This window comes from Neoarius graeffei, chromosome 14, assembly GCF_027579695.1.
Source record: "Neoarius graeffei isolate fNeoGra1 chromosome 14, fNeoGra1.pri, whole genome shotgun sequence".
NCBI lineage: Eukaryota > Metazoa > Chordata > Actinopteri > Siluriformes > Ariidae > Neoarius > Neoarius graeffei.
In genome coordinates, this window is record NC_083582.1 from 69,554,078 (window position 1) to 69,579,801 (window position 25,724).

At 43.1% G+C, this 25,724-nt stretch overlaps 2 protein-coding genes across 2 annotated transcripts in view; one reads left to right on the top strand and one right to left on the bottom strand.

The window, feature by feature from the left end:
* Positions 1 to 25,724, bottom strand: part of dock1 (dedicator of cytokinesis 1) — a 742,670-nt gene that overhangs the window by 283,849 nt on the left and 433,097 nt on the right. The gene's annotated exons all lie outside the window — the stretch shown is intronic.
* LOC132897832 (inhibitory synaptic factor 2A) overlaps positions 23,199 to 25,724 on the top strand; it is a 64,646-nt gene continuing 62,120 nt past the window's right edge. The window contains exon 1 of the mRNA XM_060939071.1: positions 23,199 to 24,385. Coding sequence (XP_060795054.1) covers positions 23,199 to 24,385 — 1,187 coding nt within the window. The remainder of the gene's footprint in view (positions 24,386 to 25,724) is intronic.

The window sequence follows — 25,724 nt, forward strand, 5'->3', positions numbered from 1 at the left end:
ATGACCGCGAATCGCTGAGATTTCCGCAAATGTATAGGAGATATGTTCTATATAAAATCCCGCGAATAGGCGGGGGTCTACTGTACACCCCTACTAGGGTGCATCAGTTGCCCCCTAAAAATGAAAAGTTCCTCCGATCATGATGCATTTTTGTTTTTATGTTCCTTTTGGTAAGAAAACACACTGGGTGAAACATTTTGACAAAATTCAAAAGTTTAATGGTGGCACCAGGAGCTCAAAGTTATGGAAAAAGCTGCTATTTTATGACTTTTATGACAAAATTTCGATCACTTTTCATGAAACATTATGGCACCTTATAGAGTATACCAAATATCTTAGATACACATTTTTAGTACATATTCTAAATATATTATCAAGCACAGTTTGAGTTTTAGCTGTTCATTGAATCATTGTTCAACTACTTTTAAACAATATAAATGTATTATGAATCACATTAATGCCCTTGCAAAGGTTCTTAACATGATTTCTGGGTCACAAGAAATCAATAAATGGAGTCCAACGTTGTGATTCAAACCTTACGCGAAATCATAAAATAAGCATTTTTTGGCAAAAAAAAAAAATGAACCTCATGGTGCCACCATTAGACTTTTGAATATGGTCAAAAAATTGTACAGGATGCCTTTATTGGTGAAAAGGAACACCCAAACAAAAATGCATCAGATTTTATGAAAGTGAGGGCAACTGATGCACCCTAACCCCTACTCATTCACAGATTTTTCAACACTGAAGACGTTAAAACTACGAAATAACATCTGGAACATGTATGGAATTTGTGGTTTAAAAAAAAAAAAAAAGTGTTAGGTTTCATATTTTAGATTCTTCAAAGCATCCAGCGTTTACCTTGATGACACTTTGCACGCTATTGGCGTTATCTTCACCAGCTTCATGAGGGAGTCACCTGGAACGCTTTTCAATTAACAGCTGTGCCTCGTCAAAAGTTAATTAGTGGGCGAGTTTCTTGCCTTCTTAATGTGTTTGAGATCAAATAGTAAAGAATAAAAATACAGTAAATAGCTCTATTCCCATCCACAACTATAGTAATCCATATTACGCCAAGAACCAAACAACTACGTAAAGGGAAACGACGTCCATCGCTACTTTAAGACACGAGTCTTTTAATTCATAAAAATAAATTCGAAGGCGTGTCCAAACTTTTGACTGGTATGCAAATTTTCCTGAAACTGTTCTGTAAAATAGAAGGAAACATATTACGTAATCACGTCCTGGATTCAAGTTTAATAGCCGAACGACAACAAGCTGGACTTTCTTGACAAAGCCCGCCACTCTAAAATACAAACACATACACGAGGCAATATCCTCCCACCCTTCTCCTCCTCCTTCTCACTCAAACACCCCCCCACCTCTCCCTCTCAAACACTCACACAGCCTCTCAGAGAGTGCGGCGCTGCAGCCACAAGATGAATCTCTCGCGCATGCCGTCGCTAAGAGCCGGACTTCTGCGCTGCATCCCGTCCCTTTTGCGAATGTACGCGAGTGCGAGTGAGTGCGTGTGACTACGGCTCACGCAGACCGGAGTCGGGGACTATTCTGCGTTTGGAATGTCTGTCTTTGTGGATGTCTAAGGGTGGAGATGAAGTGACAAACGTGTGGCGTGCGTGCGTCCTCTGTGTGACCCGCAGCATGGCAGCTCCTCTTCCGTCTCTCCCGTGCGCCCGCGTGCCCTTTCTCGTCTCCTCCTGTGCTCCGTCTGTCCGACGCCTGCTGCACTGAGAGAGTTAGAGCGAGCCAGAGAGACACAGAGAGAGAGGAAGAGAAAGAGAGGACATGCACTGGCCAGAGTGGCGCGCTCTGCCTCATCTCCGCCACTGACCTGCATCTGGAGGTGAGTTTAATCCTCATCTTTCATGTGCACTCTTTCACCGTGTCCAGTTCTATCTTTTCAATTCAAAATCATACCCGCACTGCTTTGACAGGAGGACTTGTTTCTCAGTGTGCTGTTTCGACCAGGAAAATAATCATTTTTAAAGTTTGCTTAAAGCGATTTAGTATATTTGTTACGTGTCTGAGGCCAGAAATGCCAGCTGAGACCCGGGTGCTTCTTTAATAGTCTCTGATGAGGAAGAAAGACGGTTAAACGAGAGCGTGAGAATGAAAAAAAAAAGTGCATCGAAATACAGAGAACATGACCATGGGAGAGTATTCACGATCATGAGAGAATGACGATACTTGAGGAATCCCTGATTATATGAGTATAGACCTGTTATGGGGCTGGATTATCGATGCCCTTAAGTGAAAAAGCACTGCAGCTTTTCAATCAAGACAGCAGGAATTCATTTAAATGCAGTTCACATCCATTCCCAGCAATGCTGATATTCCAAACAGTTTTAAAAAAAAAAGTTAATATGAGAAGTGTACTGCACCAATCAGAGCACACCTCTCGGCTATGCATGCTGGGCATGTTTGTGTGTGTGTGTAGTCTGGATGAAGACTCTTTAACTGAAGAGTAATCTAGATTAATGCACTGCCATCAAGCACAGAGTGCACTCAAGGAGCAATGTCGAACAAATCTGTCATGACTACTGTCCTCCAAACACGCACCCCTTCTCCCCTATTAGAGACGCAGGATTCCATACATATATAAATATGGACACGCAAAAAGTATACCAAATTGCACTTTTATACACGACGGAGAGAAATCGAGGTTTTATCTTTCCTCCTCTTCAAAAACTGATTGTCCTTCATTCACGGTGGACTGCATGCATCACCCATCTCTTCCACCATATCGACCTCTAACCTCATAATCCAGATAACGTCCACCCTGGAGACACAGCCAGCAAGGCAAAGAGAAAAAAAAAAAAAAATACAGCTGCATATTACAGAGAGCATTGTTTCACAGGAGAGAGCACGGCACTTTGTGGTATGTAGGAAGCAGCCCACATGAAGTGAAACCATGACCAGTGGGGGAAAAAAAGAAAGAGCAGGAAACCTCTCCAGCACCCATGCTGAGGACTCTCTCACTCACCCACGCATGCAACGATACAGACACACGCGGGCATCGCCCACGACCGATGTGTTCACCCTGGCCAGATGTTGGCTTTCATGTGGTAATGGCTTTATTTATTAAGAGGCTTTTTCTCCGCCTGCACTCTGGCAGGTTTAAAGAGAGACAGAGATGTATATAGCATACTAAAGAGATCCTAAGCACACCTGAGACCTAATCATTCTGCAGTGTGTGTGTGTGTGTGTGTGTGTGTGTGTGTGTGTGTGAGAGAGTGTGTGAGAGAATACGCATATAAAGGACTGCCCTCAGGAAAACATGTCTGGTATAGCTCAGGTAACATTATGCTAGCAGGATTTGTATATCGTGCACTGCCTGTGACGTCCAATCAATCCATAAACTGGCGTGACGTGTGGATTCGGTTCTGACCTGCGGCACGTCGGATATGAAATGAAGTACAGGCAAAGGCCTTCTGGATTTATTCATCTGGTTTTATTCTCTCCTCTGATGATCAGAATGACAGCAGTCTTGGATGTCTGAGCTCACGTGAATTGAAGAAAGCAAATAAGCGTTGCATGATCATGTTTCAAAAAGAGATGATGGCTTCGTGACTTTCAGAAGATGCACGTTTCAGGCTTCGCCCGACTGTGCAACAGAGAGAAAAAATGGGAAAAGACGACTATGTTTAAGCCTATTTGTTATTTTAAATCCAGAGTACTGCAGTGCAGAATGCACTCTGGTGTGTGTCATTTCATTCATTTGTTCTATTTATGCTGGTTTGTTGATTTTGAACTAATTCTAGCCTGAGGGATGTGTAGAAATGTATGCTCAAAGAAAGAAAGGATGGATGGATGGATGGATGGATGGATGGATGGAGATATTTCTCAAACAAGAAAAAGAATTATGGAACAGGAGATGACGCGAGGAGATGGAACGGGAGATGAAGTGAGGAGCTGGAACAGGAGGTGATGGAACAGGAGACTGGATGAGGAGATGGAACAGGAGATAGCATGAGGAGATGGAGTGAGGAAATGGAACAAGAGACAGCATGAGGAGATGGAACAGGAGATGAAGTGAGGAGCTGGAAAGGGAGGTGATGGAACAGGAGATGGCGTGAGGAGCAGGAACGGGAGTTGATAGGAGATGGCATGAGGAGATGGAACAGGAGATGGCATGAGGAGATGGAACGAGGAGATGGAACAAGAGGTAGCATGAGGAGATAGAACAAGAGGTAGCATGAGGAAATGGAGTGAGGAGATGGAACAGGAGATGAAGTGAGGAGATGGAACAGGAGATGAAGTGAGGAGATGGAACAGGAGATGAAGTGAGGAGATGGAACAGGAGATGAAGTGAGGAGATGGAACAAGAGACAGCATGAGGAGATGGAACAGGAGATGAAGTGAGGAGCTGGAAAGGGAGGTGATGGAACAGGAGATGGCGTGAGGAGCAGGAACGGGAGTTGATAGGAGATGGCATGAGGAGATGGAACAGGAGATGGCATGAGGAGATGGAACGAGGAGATGGAACAAGAGGTAGCATGAGGAGATAGAACAAGAGGTAGCATGAGGAAATGGAGTGAGGAGATGGAACAGGAGATGAAGTGAGGAGATGGAACAGGAGACGAAGTGAGGAGATGGAACAGGAGACGAAGTGAGGAGATGGAACAGGAGATGAAGTGAGGAGATGGAACAGGAGATGAAGTGAGGAGATGGAACAGGAGATGAAGTGAGGAGATGGAACAGGAGATGAAGTGAGGAGATGGAACAGGAGATGAAGTGGTGTTCAGGTTACAAATTGAGGAATATCACAAGCATCACTTGTTTGACTCTACATCATGTTGGTGTTACTAAGAGAGTTTAACGCCAGTATGCTGTCCTGAGCCGGAGAGAAATCTGTGCCACTCAGGGTTCAGTGTGCCTTTATTTAGGGTATCTCCATTTCCACTCGGTCAAGATCACAACTCCAAATCCAATCAATCTCACACTAGCCTCTTTTCTGCTGAGTGACAACTTAAACCAAATCCACAGGCAGTATCTCTCCTTATCATCTGCTCTCATCACATAAAGGCTTTATATCAGATTTACACAAGTTACTGAAGATCTCCGTCAGCTCCACCAATGCCTATACGAGTAAACGGCTTATTCTGGGCTGGAACAGTGCAGCGCTTCCTCGTGAACTTGTTTAATCAGAATGCAGTGGGGTCCTGGCTCTTTAGACTGCTTTCCTCCACAAACACCACACCTGGTCCATCATGAAAGCCCATCACACATCTTCCTTTCATTCCATCAATCCACATCACACTTTCATTAGCGCACCTCTCACTTATCACCATCATCATTGCCCTCATTATTTCTGCTCATCTGTGCTTCGGTCTCGTTAGTGGAATGAAATGGCTGCATTTTGGAGCAGGCATGCTGCGGGGGGGGTCGCTCCTGCTACACATTTCATTTCACTTCCACACAGCTGAGAAATCAGAGACGGTGGGAGACGGGAGAGAGTAACAATGAGGCACACTGAGATAAACAGAAAGAGATGAGCAAGAATGACAGGAATATCCGGAGGAAGAAAGTGAGAGGCTGACAAAGTGACGGGGGGAAAAAAAAAAAAAGTGGTCGACCCTCTTCCTCGTTACTAATCAGATCTCCTTTGTGGCTGAATATATGAGAGAGAGAGAGAGAGAGAGAGGGAGAGAGAGAGAGAGAGAGAACGAGTCTACCACGCCTTCCTGACTTTGACAGATGGTGACTGGTTAAGCAAGAAGACATTTGATAACACCCTAACTGATCCATTTTGACCTTTTTTTCCGACTGATTTATTACGAAAATTTGCTGATAAAATCCTGAGAAATTTCCCAGCAGGATATTTCAGCTGAAATAATATTTCCCACCTAATACAAAAAGTGTGCATGTACATGTGGACGAATGCATGCTAAAAAAGCACGCGCAGCTCCCTGCTGTGTTTCATTTCCATTCCACAATGACTCAAATGAGACAGCAATACTGCCCCTGGCCATGTGACATGCTTTAACGTTCAGCACTGAATCTCAGGCAGAGCGTGCAAAACCTAACCCCTTCTACACACACGCATAAAAATATCCCATTATTGCTCCTCCCCTCACCTTTTCCAGCATTTTGCTCCCAACCTAGCAAAGCCTAGTACCGTGCACCAAATACGAGACGCGCCGTGTGTTTATGGAAGCATCACGAATCAAGCATGATGATCTGGTGTGACGGGGTCTATAGGGCTCACTGTAAGACAAACCGTCACCCATTCCTGCTCAGCACGCAAAAGAACTCCACCTCAAAAGAATTGTGCACCTACAGATTACCTTACTGGAAGGAAAAAGAAAGGACAGATCGCCAGCTACAAGGAACGAGTAGCATCCGTCTCGTGTCAAGTCTGTAACGTTCGTTAATCAGTGAAGGCCAAAGAAGCTAAAGCACACTTTTAAGAAGGACTTAGGCCCTGTCCACACGGCAACGGATTCAGGTGAATCTGATAAAATTGTTTATCGTTTCGGCCTGGCGTCCACACGGCACCGGCGTTTTGAGTGCCCCAAAACGATATTTTTTGAGAACGGGTTCCAGAGTGGAAAAATCTGGCAACGGCGCCGTTGCGAAGTCGTCTGGATGAGTAGAACGGATTTGTTTACGATGACGTCACAACCACATGACTAGAACAAGCAGCACTCTCGCTGTTTTGTATGAACCGCTGCATTGCATTCACTTTTGTATACAGCTTTTCTTTTAAATAAACAAGTAACTGAACCATTTCTTGAATTTCTTTTTTTTATTGGATAAGACTGCTTTTCAAAATGTTCACACACAATATAAAAAGTTATCTAAATTATATAAAAATGCTTTTCAAAATGTTCACACACAATAAGAAAATTAAGTTATATAAAACTATGCACACTAATAAAACTAATTTGTACACACAGAAGGCACGATTTCCTCGCGTAGTCGCAGCCATCTTCTTCTTGTTGTTGTGTGTTTGTTCCTGTGAGTGCTTCACGCCGGGTAGAAGAAGGGGTTTATGCGCATGCGTCTACTTCTTCTATTGTTCTGGTGTCTCCGATGGGACCGTCTTACAGCACACGTAGAGGTGTGGCATGTGTATTGCATCGTTTTCAGCAAGTGTTGCGTTGCCATATGGACCTGATATTTTACTGATCCGTTGCCCATGTGGACGCGATATTTTTTTAATAAAATCTCGTTGCCGGCGGCACGGTGGTGTAGTGGTTAGCGCTGTCGCCTCACAGCAAGAAGGTCCTGGGTTCGAGCCCCGGGGCCGGCGAGGGCCTTTCTGTGTGGAGTTTGCATGTTCTCCCCGTGTCCGCGTGGGTTTCCTCCGGGTGCTCCGGTTTCCCCCACAGTCCAAAGACATGCAGGTTAGGTTAACTGGTGACTCTAAATTGACTGTAGGTGTGAATGTGAATGGTTGTCTGTGTCTATGTGTCAGCCCTGTGATGACCTGGCGACTTGTCCAGGGTGTACCCCGCCTTTCGCCCGTAGTTAGCTGGGATAGGCTCCAGCTTGCCTGCGACCCTGTAGAAGGATAAAGCGGCTAGAGATAATGTGATGTGATGTGTGATCTCGTTGCCGTTGTCGTGTGGATGTAGCCCCAGGCATCTTCCAGCATTAGAGAGCGATTAACTGTCACGCTAATGCCTCAGAGAACGCTCCGCTGATGGCCAAAGCAATTACTCGTACTCTAACACCCCCAACACACACACCCAAATACATACACACACCCATCCACCTGCTGTTTTACGCAGTTCGCTAATCAGCCGATCCCTCGACAGCAGCACAATGCATAAAGTCACACAGATACAAATCAAGAGCTTCGGTTAACGTTCACAATGTTCAAACATCAGAATGGGAAAAAAATGACTGCAAAGTGTGACTTTCTTTCACTGTGGCATGGGTGTTGGTTTGAGCACAGACCGTTTGCACATGACCCTCTCTGATTTAGCCGTGTCCACCATCTTTGCGGAAAAACATGTGCGTAGCATCAAGTACCTTAATACGAAATGCCGCAAATTTGCGCAGTTATCAACTGCTCAAACATTTCTGCTAAGGCTGGAGTCCGATTGTTCAGTTTACCCGCTGTTAAAATGCGAGAAAGACACTAAATGGAAGATCTAACCGGTAGATGACAGAGACAGCGGCTTGCAAATCTGAACAGATCGGACATCAAATGCCCCTTTTCCACCAAATCAGTTTCAGGGCTGGTTCGGGGCCAGTGCTTAGTTTGGAACCGGGTTTTCTGTTTCCACTGACAAAGAACTGGCTCTGGGGGCAGAAAAACCGGTTCCAGGCTAGCACCAACTCTTTGCTGGGCCAGAGGAAAGAACCGCTGGGGTTAAGACCAACAACAATCGCAAGACCGCGAAAGGTCGCCATTTTTAAGCGACGAGAAGCAGCAGCTGTACAAATGCGAAGTCATCCATTATTGTTGTTGCTGCTCCGTGTTGTTTTTGCTTCGATATTCGCGCCAAGGTTTATGCCAATGTAGCGACGTAACTGACGTATACAGCGATGTAATGACGTGGCCTCCCTTAGCACCCCGAGCTATGGAAAAGCAAACTGGTTCTCAGCTGGCTCGCAAGTTGAACGAGTTGTGAACCAGCACCAGCACTGGCCCCGAACCAGCCCTGGAACTGATTTGGTGGAAAAGGGAGAAAAGAGACCAGCTACAAATATGTACAAGTATGTGCAGATCATTTCGTAAAGGGTAAGTTTATATTTTACGGTTTATGTGAACCGTAGACAAAATATATAAAGATGCGACATACTGTAAGTGATATACATGTAAGCACTACTCCAATTTATATTGCAGTTACAAATGCATCGCACAAAGCCGCAGTAAAAGGCAGGTAGTTGAGCTCGGTAAAATGTTGCCTTAGAAGACGTCAATAATTAGGTTGGGGTTTTTTTGGTTTGTGTTTTGTGTAACATTTGCGCACATCAGGAACCTACTAGATCCTTACAGCAAAGTTGCACTAAACTTTTGTACGCTTTCATCTGCTTCCCAGTGACGGAGCTAGTAGTGAACACCAGGCAATTCACGATGTCTGTGTAATTCACAATCGGCCACATCCATACATCGTCTTCATACTCTACAGCAGGGGTTTTCAAAGTGTGGGAGAGTCAGCCCCCCCTCGGAGAGCAAATAAACAACAGTGCCCCCCTTACAATTTTTGTTGTTGCTATACTTAATGTTCCATTCGTATTTTTAAAAAATGGTTGTTGTACACATTATTTTTTTTTCTTTTTCACATTTTAAACATCTGTGCTTTTTAAAACATCTTGTTTTACACATTTTAAACATCTCATAGCATCGTTAGCTAGCACCTCTTGGCAGACAACACACTGTGGCAGTGGAGCATCTTCAGATCCAGTCCATGAAAATCCAAACTTTAAATAATCGTGGTCATACTTCCTTCTTTTTCCAGTCCCCCCAGGATTCCGCGGGCCTTTTTTGTGATTGTTGCGGGCTAAAATGTCTGATGTTGCGGGGGGTTTTCCAAAAAATTGCGATGAAAGTTGGTGTTTTTTAGGTTTTTGTTGCGATTACATTGCGGGAGGAAGTGAAAGTTGCGAGAAATTGTTGCGATTTTCTCTTTTTGTGATTAAAATTGAGTGATATGTTAAATATTATTACTGAAAAACTATTGATTAAAAAAACAAAGACACTGAGAAATGGTCCTATAAACAACTTTACCAATATAAAAGATTACCAGGACTACAAAAATGCAGAAAAATAGGCTTTACTTATCCAAATGCACCGGTTGGTTCAAAAGTTAAAGTGCATAGAACCTCACAGCACAACATGAAGTTACCTTCAAATATAATATAAATGCCTCAGCTTTCATGTAAGAAAAAAAAACACTATTAATACTAGTACTGTATGCAGGCAGTCTCTCCTGAAGACTAAATTAAACAATAATTATAAACTAATAAAATAAATGGCTCAGGCTTCATAGAAGAAAAAAAAAAAACTATTTGAACAGAATCTCACAGCATGATGCTGAAGCTGCCTAAACAATGGAAAATAAAATACCGTTTTGGCAAAAATGTTGGCATCCATTAATTTCTTGTATTAAGTAAAAAAAAAAATAAAGTGCGCACAGTCCTTCACTGTAAACATAACACACTTTCAGTAACTGAATTTAAGCCTATATAAACACTGACTCGCACATCATGCAGTGTTGCCAGATACTGCTGACGTTTTCCAGTCCAAAATATGTTCAAAACCCGCCAAAATGCACTTGAAACCGCCCAATCTGGCAACACTGCGCGCATGCTGCTTCTCTTGAACGTATACACGGAAGTAAGGCGGAAGGTAGTTTGTCGATGTCACCTCAAGACGACGCCAACGATTGGTCAAATTTGCGGGAAAGTTGCGGTGATTGGATATAATTGCAACACCGCCCTGAATTTGCGGGGATTGGTTGAATTTGCGTTGAAGTTGCAAATCGCAACATCCTGGAGGCTCTGTTTTTTTTGCTTGGCCCAGACTCTGTCTCCTCACTCACTGTAGCTTTAGGTACTAAAAATTGATCCATTTTGTCTCTGGTAAAGGCTAGCTGAAGTTCGCTAAATGTCCGCAATAGTAACTTATTCTGGTTTATTTTTTCTCACGTTGCGCCCCACACTTTGAAAAGCCCTGCAGCATTGCTGTACGGATCCAGCCCTGAACGTTCTTTTATCTTTTCCCTGTATCTGACCTTGTCACTATTACTCAATGCGTGATATATTTGCAAAAAATTACAGTTGCTACACCACAAAGATTACGGGTGCTATACCACAAAGATGGCGGACGCAACAAAATCGGAGAGCATCATGGGAGATTCGTGACGCAAGTGCAAGCGGTCCATTTCAGAAACGGCTGATCTGGGGTTTTCACACACCACAGTCTCAAGAGTTTACACAGAATGGTGCGAAAAACAAAAAACAAACATCGAGTGAGCGAGCGACAGGTCTGTGGGTAGAAACAAACCCCTTGTTGATCAGAGAGGTCAGAGGAAAATGGACAGATTGGTTTGAGGTATTTTTTTTGCCAGGAAGGAAATCGTAACTCATATAAATCACTCTTTACAACCGTGGTGAGCTGAAAAGCATCTCAGCATGCAACAGCAGAACACCACACTGGGTTCCACTCCTGCCAGCCAAGAACAGGAATCTTAGAAACAAGAACAAGCTCATAATAAAGTGACCAGTGAGTGTATGTATGTACACACACACACACACAGCCTCATTCCCTACAGTATTGTATAAATAATTTAAAATCTACTTTCCTACTCTGGCTTTAATATTGCACAAACATACAAACTACCAAACAAACATCAAAGCCATCCGCTCATCCATCACTTCTCAAAAAAAAAAAATCACATTATTAGCCCACACGGTAGTCCTGAAAGCCGCACTAATCAAAAGGACCACTAGATTGAAATAGATAAACACAGCAAAGGCCAGAGCTAAAGCCGGATTAGTGCTGCTTCTGCAATGTCCAGAACTCAGACTATTCTTTCATTTTTCAGAAGCGGAACTGCAGGATGACTTGCTCGGTGAAAATAAGGTTTAGGATATGAATGGATTTTGAAACGAGCGCTTTTCCGCAACAGATGTGTGGAGTGACGTTATTTCTAAGTTTCCTTTGCTTTTCACTGATCAAATTGTTTTATGTTACGCAGTATGTATATATGGGATGATTTGGGAAAATGTGAAAACAGCCAATAACATTCTCTGACACTTCAACTTTAAAGCATATACGCAGAGCCATGGCCTCACTTTTGTTTATAAATGCCTTGAGACCTCAAGAATGGCACAGGAATAGTTTTAAGCGTTACCAATAAATCTAATATACGGTAGCAATTTTTACGATTAAAGTGATTCATATAGGTAGCGGTCTGAGTGAATGACCTTGACGTCCGTAACGTCACAGCAGGAAGTCTATCGGTCTCATCGCCATTTCCGCTATACTAAAACACAGAGCTGACTGCAACTCCGATCCTCCATTTTGAGTTAATTTATGGCCATGCCACGTAGATGTGTTGCTGGCGGGTGCAGCAACACAACAGAAGGTGGATTTACATTGCATTCATGGCCCAAGAATGTTCAAACTGCAAAGATTTGGACGCATTTTGCGAGAAGTTCACGGGCACATTGGGTGGCTATGAAGTGGTCTCTCCTCTGCTCTGCACATCTTACTGAAGACTCGTACGAGACCTCTAATCTGTTGAGGAGTGTTGGCTATAAGCCCGGATTGAAAGAGGGTGCAGTACCAACAATTAAAGAAAACTACAAAAAAAAGGAAAGTATTTATTTTATTTATTTATTTTATAAAAAAAGCAAAGTTCAGTTGCACCAGTTCTCCCGGAGTGAGCCGAGGGTTGTTGCTAAAACCCGGGACGGGACATATCGCTCGGGCAGTGACCTCCTCGTGATTGTTGCTAAAACCGGTTCCGTCCCGTTCCGTCCCAGGTTTTAGTAATCGCCTGAGCCGAGCAGTAATGGCGGAGTACTCCGTATGGACAAAATAGAGAATGAGTGGAGCAGCCGTCTGATTTCTAAACTGGATATTGCTGCCGTCTCGCCCTTACGTGGAAGAAGTGAATGAACGGAGAACTGAACGAACAACTGAAAGTCAGATTGTTTTAAAACAATCGGCCACAAGATCGGCCTTCAAGAAGCGAGAACACAGACGGGTAAGCTCCGACTCTCGTTTGGATAAAACAACAAAAACAACACATTGTTTCCCTGCATTTAGATTAATACACGTAACTTGTATTGTGTGTTTAAGTTACCGGTATAAGATTATTTAATTTGCTTCAGAATGTGATCGTCTCAGTTCATTTGATTATTTAATGAGCCTTTTATGTTTTATCAGTGAAAACGCATGCATGTACATGTATGTTGCATAAGTTATAACACCTATCCTGTTTTAATGAGAGTCAACCCACAATTAATGAAGTCAAATCAGTCTTAGTTGAGCAAGTCGGTAACGGTATTTCTTACTTTCACCATACATTTTTATTTATATGACTTTGGTCTATAGCTGTCAAAGGCCTCGGCCTTAAAACCGGTTACCGCTGTGACGTCACGCACTCAGGGCTGGCTGGCTCAGTGGGGCAGCTCGAATGCCAACTTTGCGGTCGATTTTAACTCTCAAAAAAATATATTTTTTTTATTCCCATTTATGCAGCATACAAGAGTCAAGGATAGAGATACTATCCACTCAGAAATTTATTTAAAAATAAAGGTTCTGCCTCTCTGCTTCATGAATATGCATCAACAAAATGGCAGGGAAACATTTTATTTCCTTTTTGCCAAAGATCACACTGGGTAAGGAGCCAGGTTGACAAACACGTTTGTAAAAACAATCCATTTGCTTAATGATATCTAAAATATAACTAGCTAAGTGGCAGCAAAATGGATATAAGGCCAAACAATTCATTTAGCAATGCTCGCAGGGAGAAATTAAACGTTTAAATGCAACGTTCTCCCATTATATCAGGGTTTCTCTCAGGCTGCCACATATTCGTGTCTTAATCATCATACACTGGCCTCAAGTAAGCATCTCCTCCAACATCACCATTCAAAGGAAGAATCCCATCTTGTCTACAGAGTCCACTCTACTGGCTCTGTGCCACCATGAAGATCTACAGACAGGCCTTGTGAACTCTAGTGGAGAGAGACAGGATATAAAAAGAGGCGTGAACAATAAAATGAGAGCTCTCCAACATTAATCAAGGAGATTCAATCTACTGTAGAAGGTGACTATTGTTTCCATTTAAAGAAGGATAGCGTGTGATCTTTATGCTTTTTGAATGGAACAATTTATGGGGCGAGAGAGAGAGAGAGAAGACGTGAATCCGCAATAGGAGAGGGAGAGCATGAGACAGCAGTGGAATGTGTGTCAGAGACCGTGTTGAGATGCTTAGATCAGAAATGATCTGCTTTTAAGCCAGTTCACTTATCTGGCAGTCAAAGAAAAATGAATTAAGAATGGAGGGGAAAAAAACAGGGGAGATTTAGCATCATGTTGAGCGTGTTAAAGAACAAGGCAGAGGGATTCACGTACCGCTGTCGGGCAGATGGTAATGGACAGTGCATAACAAAACAGGAACTGTGCTTTTTCTAGTCTTTATCAAACCAGGGATCAAGGTTGCATCTGTAAGTGTTTTGGTGCCTGCTCAAGAACAGTACCAACTGGAACTGATGGTACTCAGTTACCCCTTTTCCACCAAATCAGTTCCAGGGCTGGTTCGGGGCCAGTGCTGGTTCACAACTCGTTCAACTTGCGAGCCAGCTGAGAACCAGTTTGCTTTTCCATAGCTCGCGGTGCTAAGGGGAGCCACGTCATTACGTCGCTGTATACGTCAGTTACGTTGCTGTGTTTGCATAAACCTTGGTGCGAATATTGAAGCAAAAACAACACGGAAGAAGCAGCAGCAACAATAATAATGGATGACTTCGCGTTTGTACAGCTGCTGCTTCTCGTCACTTAAAAATGGCGATCTTTCGCGGTCTTGTTATTGTTGTTGGTCTTAACAACTCCGCCACCCCGCTGACGTAAGCGGTTCTTTCCTCTGGCCCAGCAGAGAGTTGGTGCTAGCCTGGAACCGGTTTTTCTGGCCCCAGAGCCAGTTCTTTGTCAGTGGAAACAGAAAACCCGGTTCCAAACTAAGCACTGGCCCCGAACCAGCCCTGGAACTGATTTGGTGGAAAAGGGGCAAGAGTGAAGCTGGCAGTGCTGTTCATTGCTGAGTGTAATGATACAAATGGAACAAATGGCTGCAAGTATCATTCAAAGCAATATTATGCCATTTTTTGGTAACTCCTGTGTAAAGCATCCTTGGGTTTGTGAAAGGTGCTATATAAATTGAACTTATTATTTTATTTCTGAGCTTACAAAAACTCATTTTCTCAAAAATAAAAGCGTGCAATCGATAATATTTACCGTACAGTAGAAAAGTAAGATCTTGGACTCAAAGTTTCTTGGTCTCAAGAAGTTTCTGTACTGACTTGTTTCAGCCTTGGGCATTGGGCCCGCTAAACGTGGTCTTGTCCAAGAGCTTATAAAAAAATAATTTTATGTTGCCTTTTATTTTTGGGTGCACAAATTCTGGCAAGAAAACATGGCCTTGTTTTCTTAGAGTTTCTTAAAGAACTTGCTTGTTGTTCACAGGTCAAGTACTTGGGCCTAATGTTAGACCAGTCCCTTGATGGTGAGAGCATTGTGGACAAGATAGAAAAAAAGTCCAATGCTAAAATAAAGTTTCTTTATCGGCATGCTAACGGCGTTAGCAAAGAAACAAAGAAAATGTTAGTCTCGGCCCTTAGTATTCTCACTCACACACACTCGCTATCCGTTTTGAGTCAGTTTACACGTCAGACGTGCGTATGACTAGCAGTCTTCAGCAGAGCTCTCCATTCAGCACGGTCTTGAGTTGCCTCCTCTGCGATAGCTTCAAGTCAGCACGGACAGATTCTTTCTAAGCTTTTTCGAGGTCAGCCACGGTTGTTCACTCCTTCAACTTCCAAGGTCGTACATCTGTTGAGCCAAGAATTACTGCGTTGGACGTGTCCAAACCAATGGAGACGATTGCATCTGAGGAGTGTCAAGGCGACGGAGGTTCAGCATCCGCAGAAGAGAAGACGTGCTAATTCGTGTTCCTCTTTTGACATTGCACTAGGGGTGGGCAAAAATATCGATACGGCGATATATCGTGATACTTTGTCTTTCGATTCAATATCGATACTCAAAATTTGAATATCGATATTTTTTCAAATAATAAATCATGTTTCAGACGGGTTGTAAATCCAGTACGACTTCCGCACCTCCGCTCCGCAAGGTGTCGCTGTGCCGCTACCTCACTGCAAGGCACTCTTCGTCTTCTCTTTTTTTTCCCGGTGGTTGCAGTGAGGAAAAAAAACAAGCAAGCATGGCTGTTAACGTAAACCTAGAGACGCCGCCGAACTTTAAGGCAGATGTTTGGAGGTACTTTGGATTCCAAAGGAAAGGAGAAAAAAAACAGTGAGCCGGACAAAGAGTACGCACTTTGCAAAACCTGTTTTGCTCCAATTAGATATTCAGGTAACACAACAAACTTGCAAACTTACTTAGCACGACACCACCCCGACATATTAGCTCAGCCGGAGCCACCGAAACTCGACCCGAAGCAAACTACACTGGACAGCGCCAAAGTCCTCCCATCTACTTCAGTGATGTGTGACTTACTGTAACTGTGAACTTAATTTTGTCATTTAAGGCCAAAGCCAAGAAGCTGCACTTTATTTTGCATTTTCAATTTTAGTGTGTGTGAGACACTGCATTTTATTTTGAGTATTTACTCAAAGTTCAGAAGAAACATGATTCACTGAGGTTTCAATTCAGTTTCAGTGTGTGGACACTGACCCACACTGCACTTCGTTTCATAATTGTGCTCAGGGAGACTAATGGCATATTCACACCTACGTTGTTTGGTCCGGACCAAACGAACCAAATTTCCCTTGGTCTGGACCTTTTGGGTTGGTCTGAATACAAACCACCGAACTCTGGTCCGGACCAAACAAGCGGACCAAGACCGAGCTGCAAGGTCGGACTCGGTCCGGACCAAAGGAACCCTGGTGCGGATCTTTTGGAGGTGTGAAAGCAGACCGGACCTAATCCGACAGTTTTGCTTTTTTGTACCTCGGGAGCTTCCGTCGTTTGTCGAGCATTATGGGAAACAGAGTCTTGACACTCCACCGCAAAGTGCAAACACTGTTTCGGTTGTCAAGGGAACCTTACAACAGTCGTTCAGTCATTCAGACCAGTGGTAGGCTAGACTACAGAGTACAAAAAATGAGTAGGGGGCAAACGTGGGCCGAGGAAGAAACGCGTACCCTTGTGGATATATGGGCAGATGTCCACATATCTGAGCTTTTGGAGAGAACACACAAAAATGCCGACGTGTTTGCTGTATTCAGTGAGAAAATGAAGGAGAAGGGGTTCACGCGCTCCCCAGAACAATGTCGGCTAAAAGTGAAGAAACTCCGTCAGACCTACATTAAAATCAGGGACATCCTTTCAAAAAGTGGCAGTACTAGCGACGCAAAAAAGAAATTCATCTATTGCGTGAAGAACCAGAACTGTCACAACATGATGTGCGCTCATCAGCGCTATCCTCCGTAGCCGCCTTGCCCTTTGAAGTCGTCGTTGATAAATTACTTGTACAACAGCATAGTAATCGCACAATTGTGAAAACAGTAAAAACTGGAAAAAACATATAGCTTTGATGACATTAAAAAGAATAACAGCACGGAAAGCCTCCATGACTACTTTTGAACTTAACGCTTTGTGCGCGTGTCGTCTCTGACCAATAGCTGAACGACCTCAGGGCGCGTGGCTTTGTTGACAGATTTTGGTCCGCTTACTAAAATGTACAGTGTGAAAGCGAACCGCACCAAAATGAAAAAATAAAAAAAAAACATTTGGTTCGGACCAAAGCAAGTGAACTATCGAACTATCCTGGTCTGAATACACCCTAAGATGCCCACTGCACTTTTCAGTGTGTTCCAGACAGTGTGTTGTTCCTGCAAATATGTTGTAACTTGCACTTGTATAGTTACAATAAAATGGCATGGATAATTTGAATTACATTGTTTTGACTCAGTTTGGGGTGGCACGGTGGTGTAGTGGTTAGCGCTGTCGCCTCACAGCAAGAAGGTCCTGGGTTCGAGCCCCGGGGCCGGCGAGGGCCTTTCTGTGCGGAGTTTGCATGTTCTCCCCGTGTCTGCGTGGGTTTCCTCCGGGTGCTCCGGTTTCCCCCACAGTCCAAAGACATGCAGGTTAGGTTAACTGGTGACTCTAAATTGAGCGTAGGTGTGAATGTGAGTGTGAATGGTTGTCTGTGTCTATGTGTCAGCCCTGTGATGACCTGGCGACTTGTCCAGGGTGTACCCCGCCTTTCGCCCGTAGTCAGCTGGGATAGGCTCCAGCTTGCCTGCGACCCTGTAGAACAGGATAAAACGGCTAGAGATAATGAGATGAGATGACTCAGTTTGTCCCATGAATTATCACTATCATCTGATGTACATACAACTCGGATTTTAAGATGCATCATGCAGTTTACATTTTTCAGTGAACTATGTAGAATATCGCAAAATTTCGATATCGCAATATCGTATCGTATCGTGACTCAAGTATCGTGATGCGTATCGTATCGTGAGGTCCTTGGCAATACCCACCCCTACATTGCACATCCATAAAAGCACGGCTCTTTCATTACGCTCAAGCCGTTTTTGGTCATCTCTTCGGAGTGCCCAACATTCAGAACCGTATAGCATGGTGCTACGCACACAACTGCTGTATAGTTGACCACGGGCATGAAATGAGACAGCTTTGCAGGTTAACAATGGCAGCAGCTCTCTAAACTTTCCCCAAGCAGAACGAGTTCTGATAATCGTTGCCAGTTCATAACCACCTCCTGGGCTGGCACATTCTGTGTTGACTAAAAAGTTCAAGCAAAAATTGCAAGTTGCACAGAATCTGACTGTACGTTTCATTTTGAATACACCAGCCAGAACACACATAGGTGCTGAAGAATTTAAGCAGGTAAATATGTTACCAGTTGAAGCACGAAATATCCAGCTGAAGCTGAACCTAACCTTCAAAATTGTCCACGGTAATGCACCAAATTTTCTTTCAGGCCAGTTCAGCTTTGTACAAAATTCCCATTCTTTTAACACAAAGTCAAGTGGCACTTCTCTGCAGCAGAGATGCCTACCCCAAATTTTGAATTTCAGTATTCTTGAAAACATTTTTCAGTATTTTGGAATGACTTTCAGTAACATTAATTTATGCGCATTTCCATTATAAAGAGGCGTATATACCAATATGTTTAACATTTAAATTATTAAAAAGAACTGTTTTGTGTGAATTGAATAAACAAAACGCGAGCAGCCATCTCAATTGAATTTCCACTCAACAAATTTCTAGAGCATACAATTTCTCACATTTTTCTAAATACAACAGTGTTCCCTGTTTGCAGACATTACGGTTGACTACCAATCATTGGTACTGAATGTAACTCCTCAAAAGTATTATATTATATTGCCTGGCAAAATGTTCTACCTGTTAACGGATTCTAATAAAGTTTTAAAAAAATTTCTTATTTCATGCCAAAGAGAGTCCGACATGGTTATCTTAATGTCCCAATATATAAATACTTCAGCATAATGCTTCAGAAGAGACATTGAATAAAATGACATTTATAATTGTATTTAAAACAGTGGAATGATCAATTTTTTTGCCACAATCCCAACAACACTAATCATAAAATTCTGTTTTTGATCATACTACATGTACATTTGCACTTGCAACACTGAAAAGACTTTGAATTAAAGAAGTACAGCCAGTGTTTGATATTTCAGTGAATAAAAATCAGACATGTAAAAAGAAACTGAATAAGTTTAACTCACATTTCATGGCACTAATTGGCAAGTTCAACTCCAAGCATAGGTCAACCATCACCGCTTCAGCACGTGTCACGTTCCGTGTCTTTTCATCCACAGATTTCGTAAAAAACTGCTGGATACCCCCAGATTTACTTTCCGCCTGACTCGCCATTTCAGCATACTCCATGTGTTTTTTGGAGTTGACATGCCGCCTGCAGTCATCGCGACCACCACGAGTGATGTTAATGTCAGTTCTACACAGTTTGCAGTGCGCGTATCCATTGCCCTTTTGACTGGGTGTAATGCACGGCCATTCTACCGTATATCGTGGGAGGAACACCTGAGACCTGTGTTTCACTTGTCCCGATACTGAGCGTTTCATTTCCACTATTGAGAAGCAGCACCATGCGTGTGTGATGTCGAGTGAAAATAGCGCGAACAAATGTGCGGTATCTGCACAAGTCACACACAGCATGTGCGGTTGTCGTAAAAATAAATAGCCGTGAATCGCGCATGGATTGAAAAAGTCGCTTGGACATTTAAAAACCACCTCACTGGAATTTTTTAAGACTTTATAATAATTCCGTACAGAATAACACTGTTTGCCTTAACATCGTATTTACGTAACTTTTCCGTACAAAATACGGCCAATCCGTACTAGTAGGCATCTCTGCTGCAGATACCTCACATAGGTCCTTATGGTGCTTCCACTTTTATGCACACGGGTATCAAGGCCTGTAATGCTATTCCAGGCCATATTAAATCCATAAATAGTTTAGTCAATTTTAAGTCTGCAGTTAAATTTTATCTTTTTAATCAACTCGTACACCAGGAAAATAACACCTGTATATATTTTTAGTCTTTGTTGTTTTTATAACTTTTGGTCTCTTGTCTTTTTTTTTTTTTAATGTGGTAATGTGTCCATGATAGTTATGTGATTCCGAGGACCACGCTGGAAACAAATGCTTTCACTTTCATGTGTTCTCCTGGTTCTTAATGTCTTTCATATATATTTGTTTTACATTATTTACCGAATAAATCAAATCAAATCAGCCTAATCTTTGGTGCAATGCACAAATTAAGTGAACTACTTCATGTGAAAAGCCTAACTAGAGACCTGTGCAGGTCTGAGCTCAGCCTTTTTCTGATTGGGAGATACAAGCTACGGTACATAAATAGAAAAAAATAGCCTGTTCAGAAATACCTCGATGCCAGGATTCAAACCGACGTTGCAAAACCTGTTCCTTTCCTGGCCAGTGCTCTAGACCACTCAGCCACGCAGAATTACATTGTAAACTGAGGTTATGTAACATGGCACTTCTATAGTCAGTACAAATTCTTAAACACGCTCAAACTTGGTTAAACATACACATATAGACAGGTGCCTCTATAGGCTTCAGCCAAAGGCTGAGCCAAAAAGGATTTGATGTTTTTGGGTCTTCACTCACTCGTGCCTTCATTTGGACTCAAACTTGATTTGGCCTTGACCCCTTAAGACTCAGTTTTGACACGATCTCAGCTAGACCTGGTCTTGGAATCGTCTTGGACTAGACAATAGCAGTCTTGGATAAAAGTTTAGTTTAAAAAAATTCATTCATCCATCCATCCTCTGTAACTGCTTATCCTGTGCAGGGTCGCGGGCAAGCTGGAGCCTATCCCAGCTGACTATGGGCGAGAGGTGGGGTACACCCTGGACAAGTTGCCAGATCATCGCAGGGCTGACACGCATCGAGACAAACATTCACACCATTCACACTCTCATTCACACTCACGGTCAATTTAGAGCCACCAGTTGACGTAACCTGCATGTCTTTGGACTGTCGAGGAAACCGGAGCACAGACACGGGGAGAACATGCAAACTCCACACAGAAAGGCCCCCGTCAGCCACTGGGCTCGAACCCAGAACCTTCTTGCTGTGAGGCAACAGCGCTAACCACTACACCACCGTGCCGCCCAGTTTAAAAAAAAAAAAAAGGCACCCAAAAACCACCAGCACTCACACAAACACTAATGTATCGTGTTTTCTAGTCATAAGCAGCAGCAGTGTCACTGATATTTTTAATATAGTGATGCCATCCTTATCAACTTTTAAATTTCACCATACTTTTTACCAACAACTGTTTGACACTGCATATGTTTGATCCATCATTGGCTGAATTTTAAATACATTTTAACCCTGCACCCTTTCCTGAATAATGTTGTTGCAGCCAATATCAATCTTGTTAATGAAACAGCTAAGGAAAAAGAAAAATAATCATTGAAGCACTTTTTCCATGTTGGACTCGGTCATTTTCATGGCCGCCACTGTAATTTGTCCAGTCGTCTCTCAATATGGTAGAAAGCAAACTAGAACTACAACGTCAAAAGTTCTGTTGATTATAATAAATGAAGCTTAAAACAGCTGCAGTCTCTGTACAGGAAATCAGTCCAAAAAGAGTGGGAACCTCTAGGAATCGTTCCCACCCACAGAGCCAGACTAAAATTAATCCAATGCCCCCACTTACAAGACCATATTCCATTCCATTCTGCTCCATAATAATTTCAGCAATGACACTAAATAAATAATTAAGCCGAGCCAAGCAGCATTTTCAGCTTGCTGGTGCTCGAAGGCTTGGTGTTCTTGCATTAACGGAGAAGCCAATAACCACTAGCGGAACAATGACCACTTTAGCAAAGCACTTTCCTTACTTGCACAAATATGTGCCACTTGTTCAAGAGTAGTGCTTTACAAGCATGGCCCTGAAGTACCCCTGTTCTGAATATTTTACCGTGTTCCCACTCTTACACACCTGGCTGAACTCTGCAGCTCATTAACAAGCACTGCACGATTTTAAAATGAATGTTGGAATGAGGAGGTCAGTAAATAAAAAAATAAATAAAAAGGTTAAAGAGATTCAAAGTTAATGCAAAACTTCACTTCATGTTCAGTTTTATCTTGCTTTCACAAGTTCAATTCAGGTACTCTTCCAGTCTATTTTGGTACCTAGGTGAGTTCATGGTTTTGCGTGCGCGGTTCCTTCCTGTCTGGGCTTCTGAGTTAAAAGCTCTGAATGATATCAGTGGATGAGGCTGATCTTGTAAAACAGGAGGCCTGAAGACACAAAGACCTCGTCTTTACCCATTTCCCACATCCATCTCACCCTCTATCCCGTCCTCCGAGCCTTCAGTAAATGAGTGGGTAAATGTTAATAGACATAATCTTTGTCCATGGCACACAAGAGTGTAGAGAACTTGCCTCCAAGAGAATAAGGGTATATTAGCATGTGCGTCAACTTCTGTGCAATGCTGAGCACTCGAATATCCCTTTCTTTCTCACATTTATTGAAATTAATTTCCATACCCTGTCATAAAGAGGATGTTTAATGGATATTTAATCCGAGTGAGATTAGCACTGGAAAAATAGGTCATGGTGAAAATGCTTGCTTGCTGAGCAACTTGTCTTTCTCCTGTAAGAGGGGTTCAGTGGCAGCAGGACATCTCATTATTCTCTAAACATGTGAGGGTTTCAATTGGGAAGAAGGATTAAGAGATCCCATTAAAAGTCAATGAGAAGCAAGTCGCAGGCTAAGACAACACTTCTGAGATTGCCATCCTTGGTATTAATGCAGGCAAGATGAAGAGAATAAAAAAAAAAAAAAGGAAGCTGAGGGAAGAACTCAAGCAGACAGGACTTCAGCTGTTAATTTAAAAAAATTAATAAATAAATCTAAGAATTTTCAACTCCCCCAGGTTTAATTTCTATTCTTTGTGATTTTCATTGTCAGGAACCATGGTGAGCAAAGAGGTTGGTAAATGCATGCTCACCAACTCTGAATCGGACTCTGAGGCAGCACCTTCTATGGCCCTGGAGGTGAAAGGACCGTCGGATGGGAGTCGGCAGGTGCGCAAGCGCAACAAAGCCTTGCAGGTACGCTTCAAGGACATCTGCGATGCCCAGAGCGAGCAGGCAGCTGTGGCACAGGGAGCGAAGCCCGTCTCGTACAAAGTGGCATACCTCAAGTACATGACCGTTCCAGCCCGAAGATCCATACCCAATGTGACAAAAAGCACTGGAGTGCAGACCTCTCCGGACCTGAGGAAGCGCTACCAGACTTTCCCACTGGAGAGGAAAAAGGGTCAAAGTGTGAAACATGCGGCTACAGCGGAGAGCTATAAGGACCAGGATAATGGATATGTTATTGATGTTAAGAGGGCTAAAGCGGCTGAAGGGGGGAGGGAAGAAACGTCGTCTCACACCGTACAAAAGACCAAAGCTTTGATGCACACTAATGAGTGCATAACCACCATAGAGCACCACACTCACGCTGCAGAATGTACAGACAGGACACTGCTACCCTGTCCCTCAGCGGACCAATCAAATTACCAGGTCTGTACGGTGAAGAGCAAACATCGAAAGAGTTTCCAAAGGGACTCGGAGTCATTGGACCGCTCAGGAAAATGGCAAATAACAAATTCTGAGGACAGAGACGGCACTACACTGCCAAACTCTGGCTCCAAAGTGACGAGCCCCATATCCTGGAACTCTTTAACGCAGGTGGAGTGTCTGGAGAGCCCGACGGCACGCAGCAAGCGCAAAAAGGTTCTGCAGCTAAATGGCCTGCAATCACAGACACTACCGAGGACTGGCTGCACCACACAAGTGCAGTGCCACGCTGGAATGATCTCTGCTCGGCCCATACAGGCAATGGAGGAAGCAGCAGCGGCAACAGCAGCAGCATCGTCACCTGCTGCCGTTCTACCACCTACGTGTCAGGCTGGAACAGGAGCAGTACCAGGCACAGGGAATCTACAGGTGGAAAGCGAGGCATGCAAGCAGATAGTGCCTGTGAATCAGGAAAAGGATGTAAAAGCACAGTTGCAAGCCATGGAGAACATGATCAGCTCCAGTCAGGAAACCATCAAAGTCCTGCTGGGAGTCATCCAGGAGTTGGAGAAAGGAGAGGCTCTTAGAGAAGGGTAAGACATAAAAACTACATTACACAGCAAAGTACTTCAGGCAAGCTCATTTTACAGTCTTTACTTTCATTGGCCATTGTATTACTGCAGAAATGTCATGTCATTCCACCCAAGCTGGGCCTAAGAACGGTCTTGTTCATGCGACCATGTGTGATAATAGTATTACTCGAGACCCCCAGGCTGCAGGTTCAAAACCATCAAGATTGCAGATCAGTTTGCACCATTAAGCTCCTGAGACTTTGTTTAGGTCCAAGCCAAACTGAAGCGAAAAATGTTGTGCATTTTTCTTCCAAAAGTCAGTTACATTGCTCCCAATGACATGCAACGAAAGGCAATGAGACTTACCTGATTGTGAGACTGAAAAAAATCAGAACAGGAGATGTTAATGCAGGAAATACATCAGCAAACTAATCTTCCATTGAAAGAGCAAAAATGTCATTGCAATTCACCTTAGCAAATTGGGCTTTAAAATTGCATTTAATATACACCAGTAGCATATTAATCAGTGTCTCACTTGTGTTCATCCGAGCAATGGAAAAATAAATAAATTGCTCTGTCTGTCTCCTCGATATTCATAAGGTGAAATCATGCTTATTTGCATGTATAATGGCCTAATCTCCTTATCGCTACAATCAGAAAGATTGAGCAAGTGGTGGGTGAAATGCCTGATTTGCCCTCAGTGACATAAGTAAAATATGCCACGGTATATTTAGCATGCAGCTTGCCAACTGGGCATGACGTAGCAATTAAGTGATTACAGACAAGAACTGCAGGATCTTAAGAGAGAAATTAGCTCTTTTCAAGGGCTGCTTGCACATACTTTAGAGGAGAGAGGTGCTATTAAAAGATAGCATCTATCACTGGAGAGTGTGTGAGGTTACGTGAGTGTAAAGCCAGGTAGCAAGGGCCACCCACACACACACACAAGCACATGTTTTAATGCTGCAGGGATTAAAGTGGACAATTTTACCCTGGCAGACAACCAAGAGAGTGATTAAACACCATTTCTTTATGTACCCAAAAAACAATTTGACCCCTGTGCACAGGCTAGTGGTGTAGACTTCACCAAACAGTCTCACAGGAAATAAGTAAAACCACAAGTTGATACTGTCTAATCTAAAACTCATCTGCTGTTTTCAGGAGACATACAATAAAATACCGCTAGTCTATACGCAAGAAGCAGGGTCTTACGGAGACACGAGTTCTCCCTTACCAATGCCATTGACTCCTGCAACTTAAGGAAACTTCATGAGCACTGATGGATTTTTGTATACTATATCGTTGAAGAAAAACGAAACAAAAAACAACCAAGACTCAGTGGTCAGTGCAAGAAAACTCT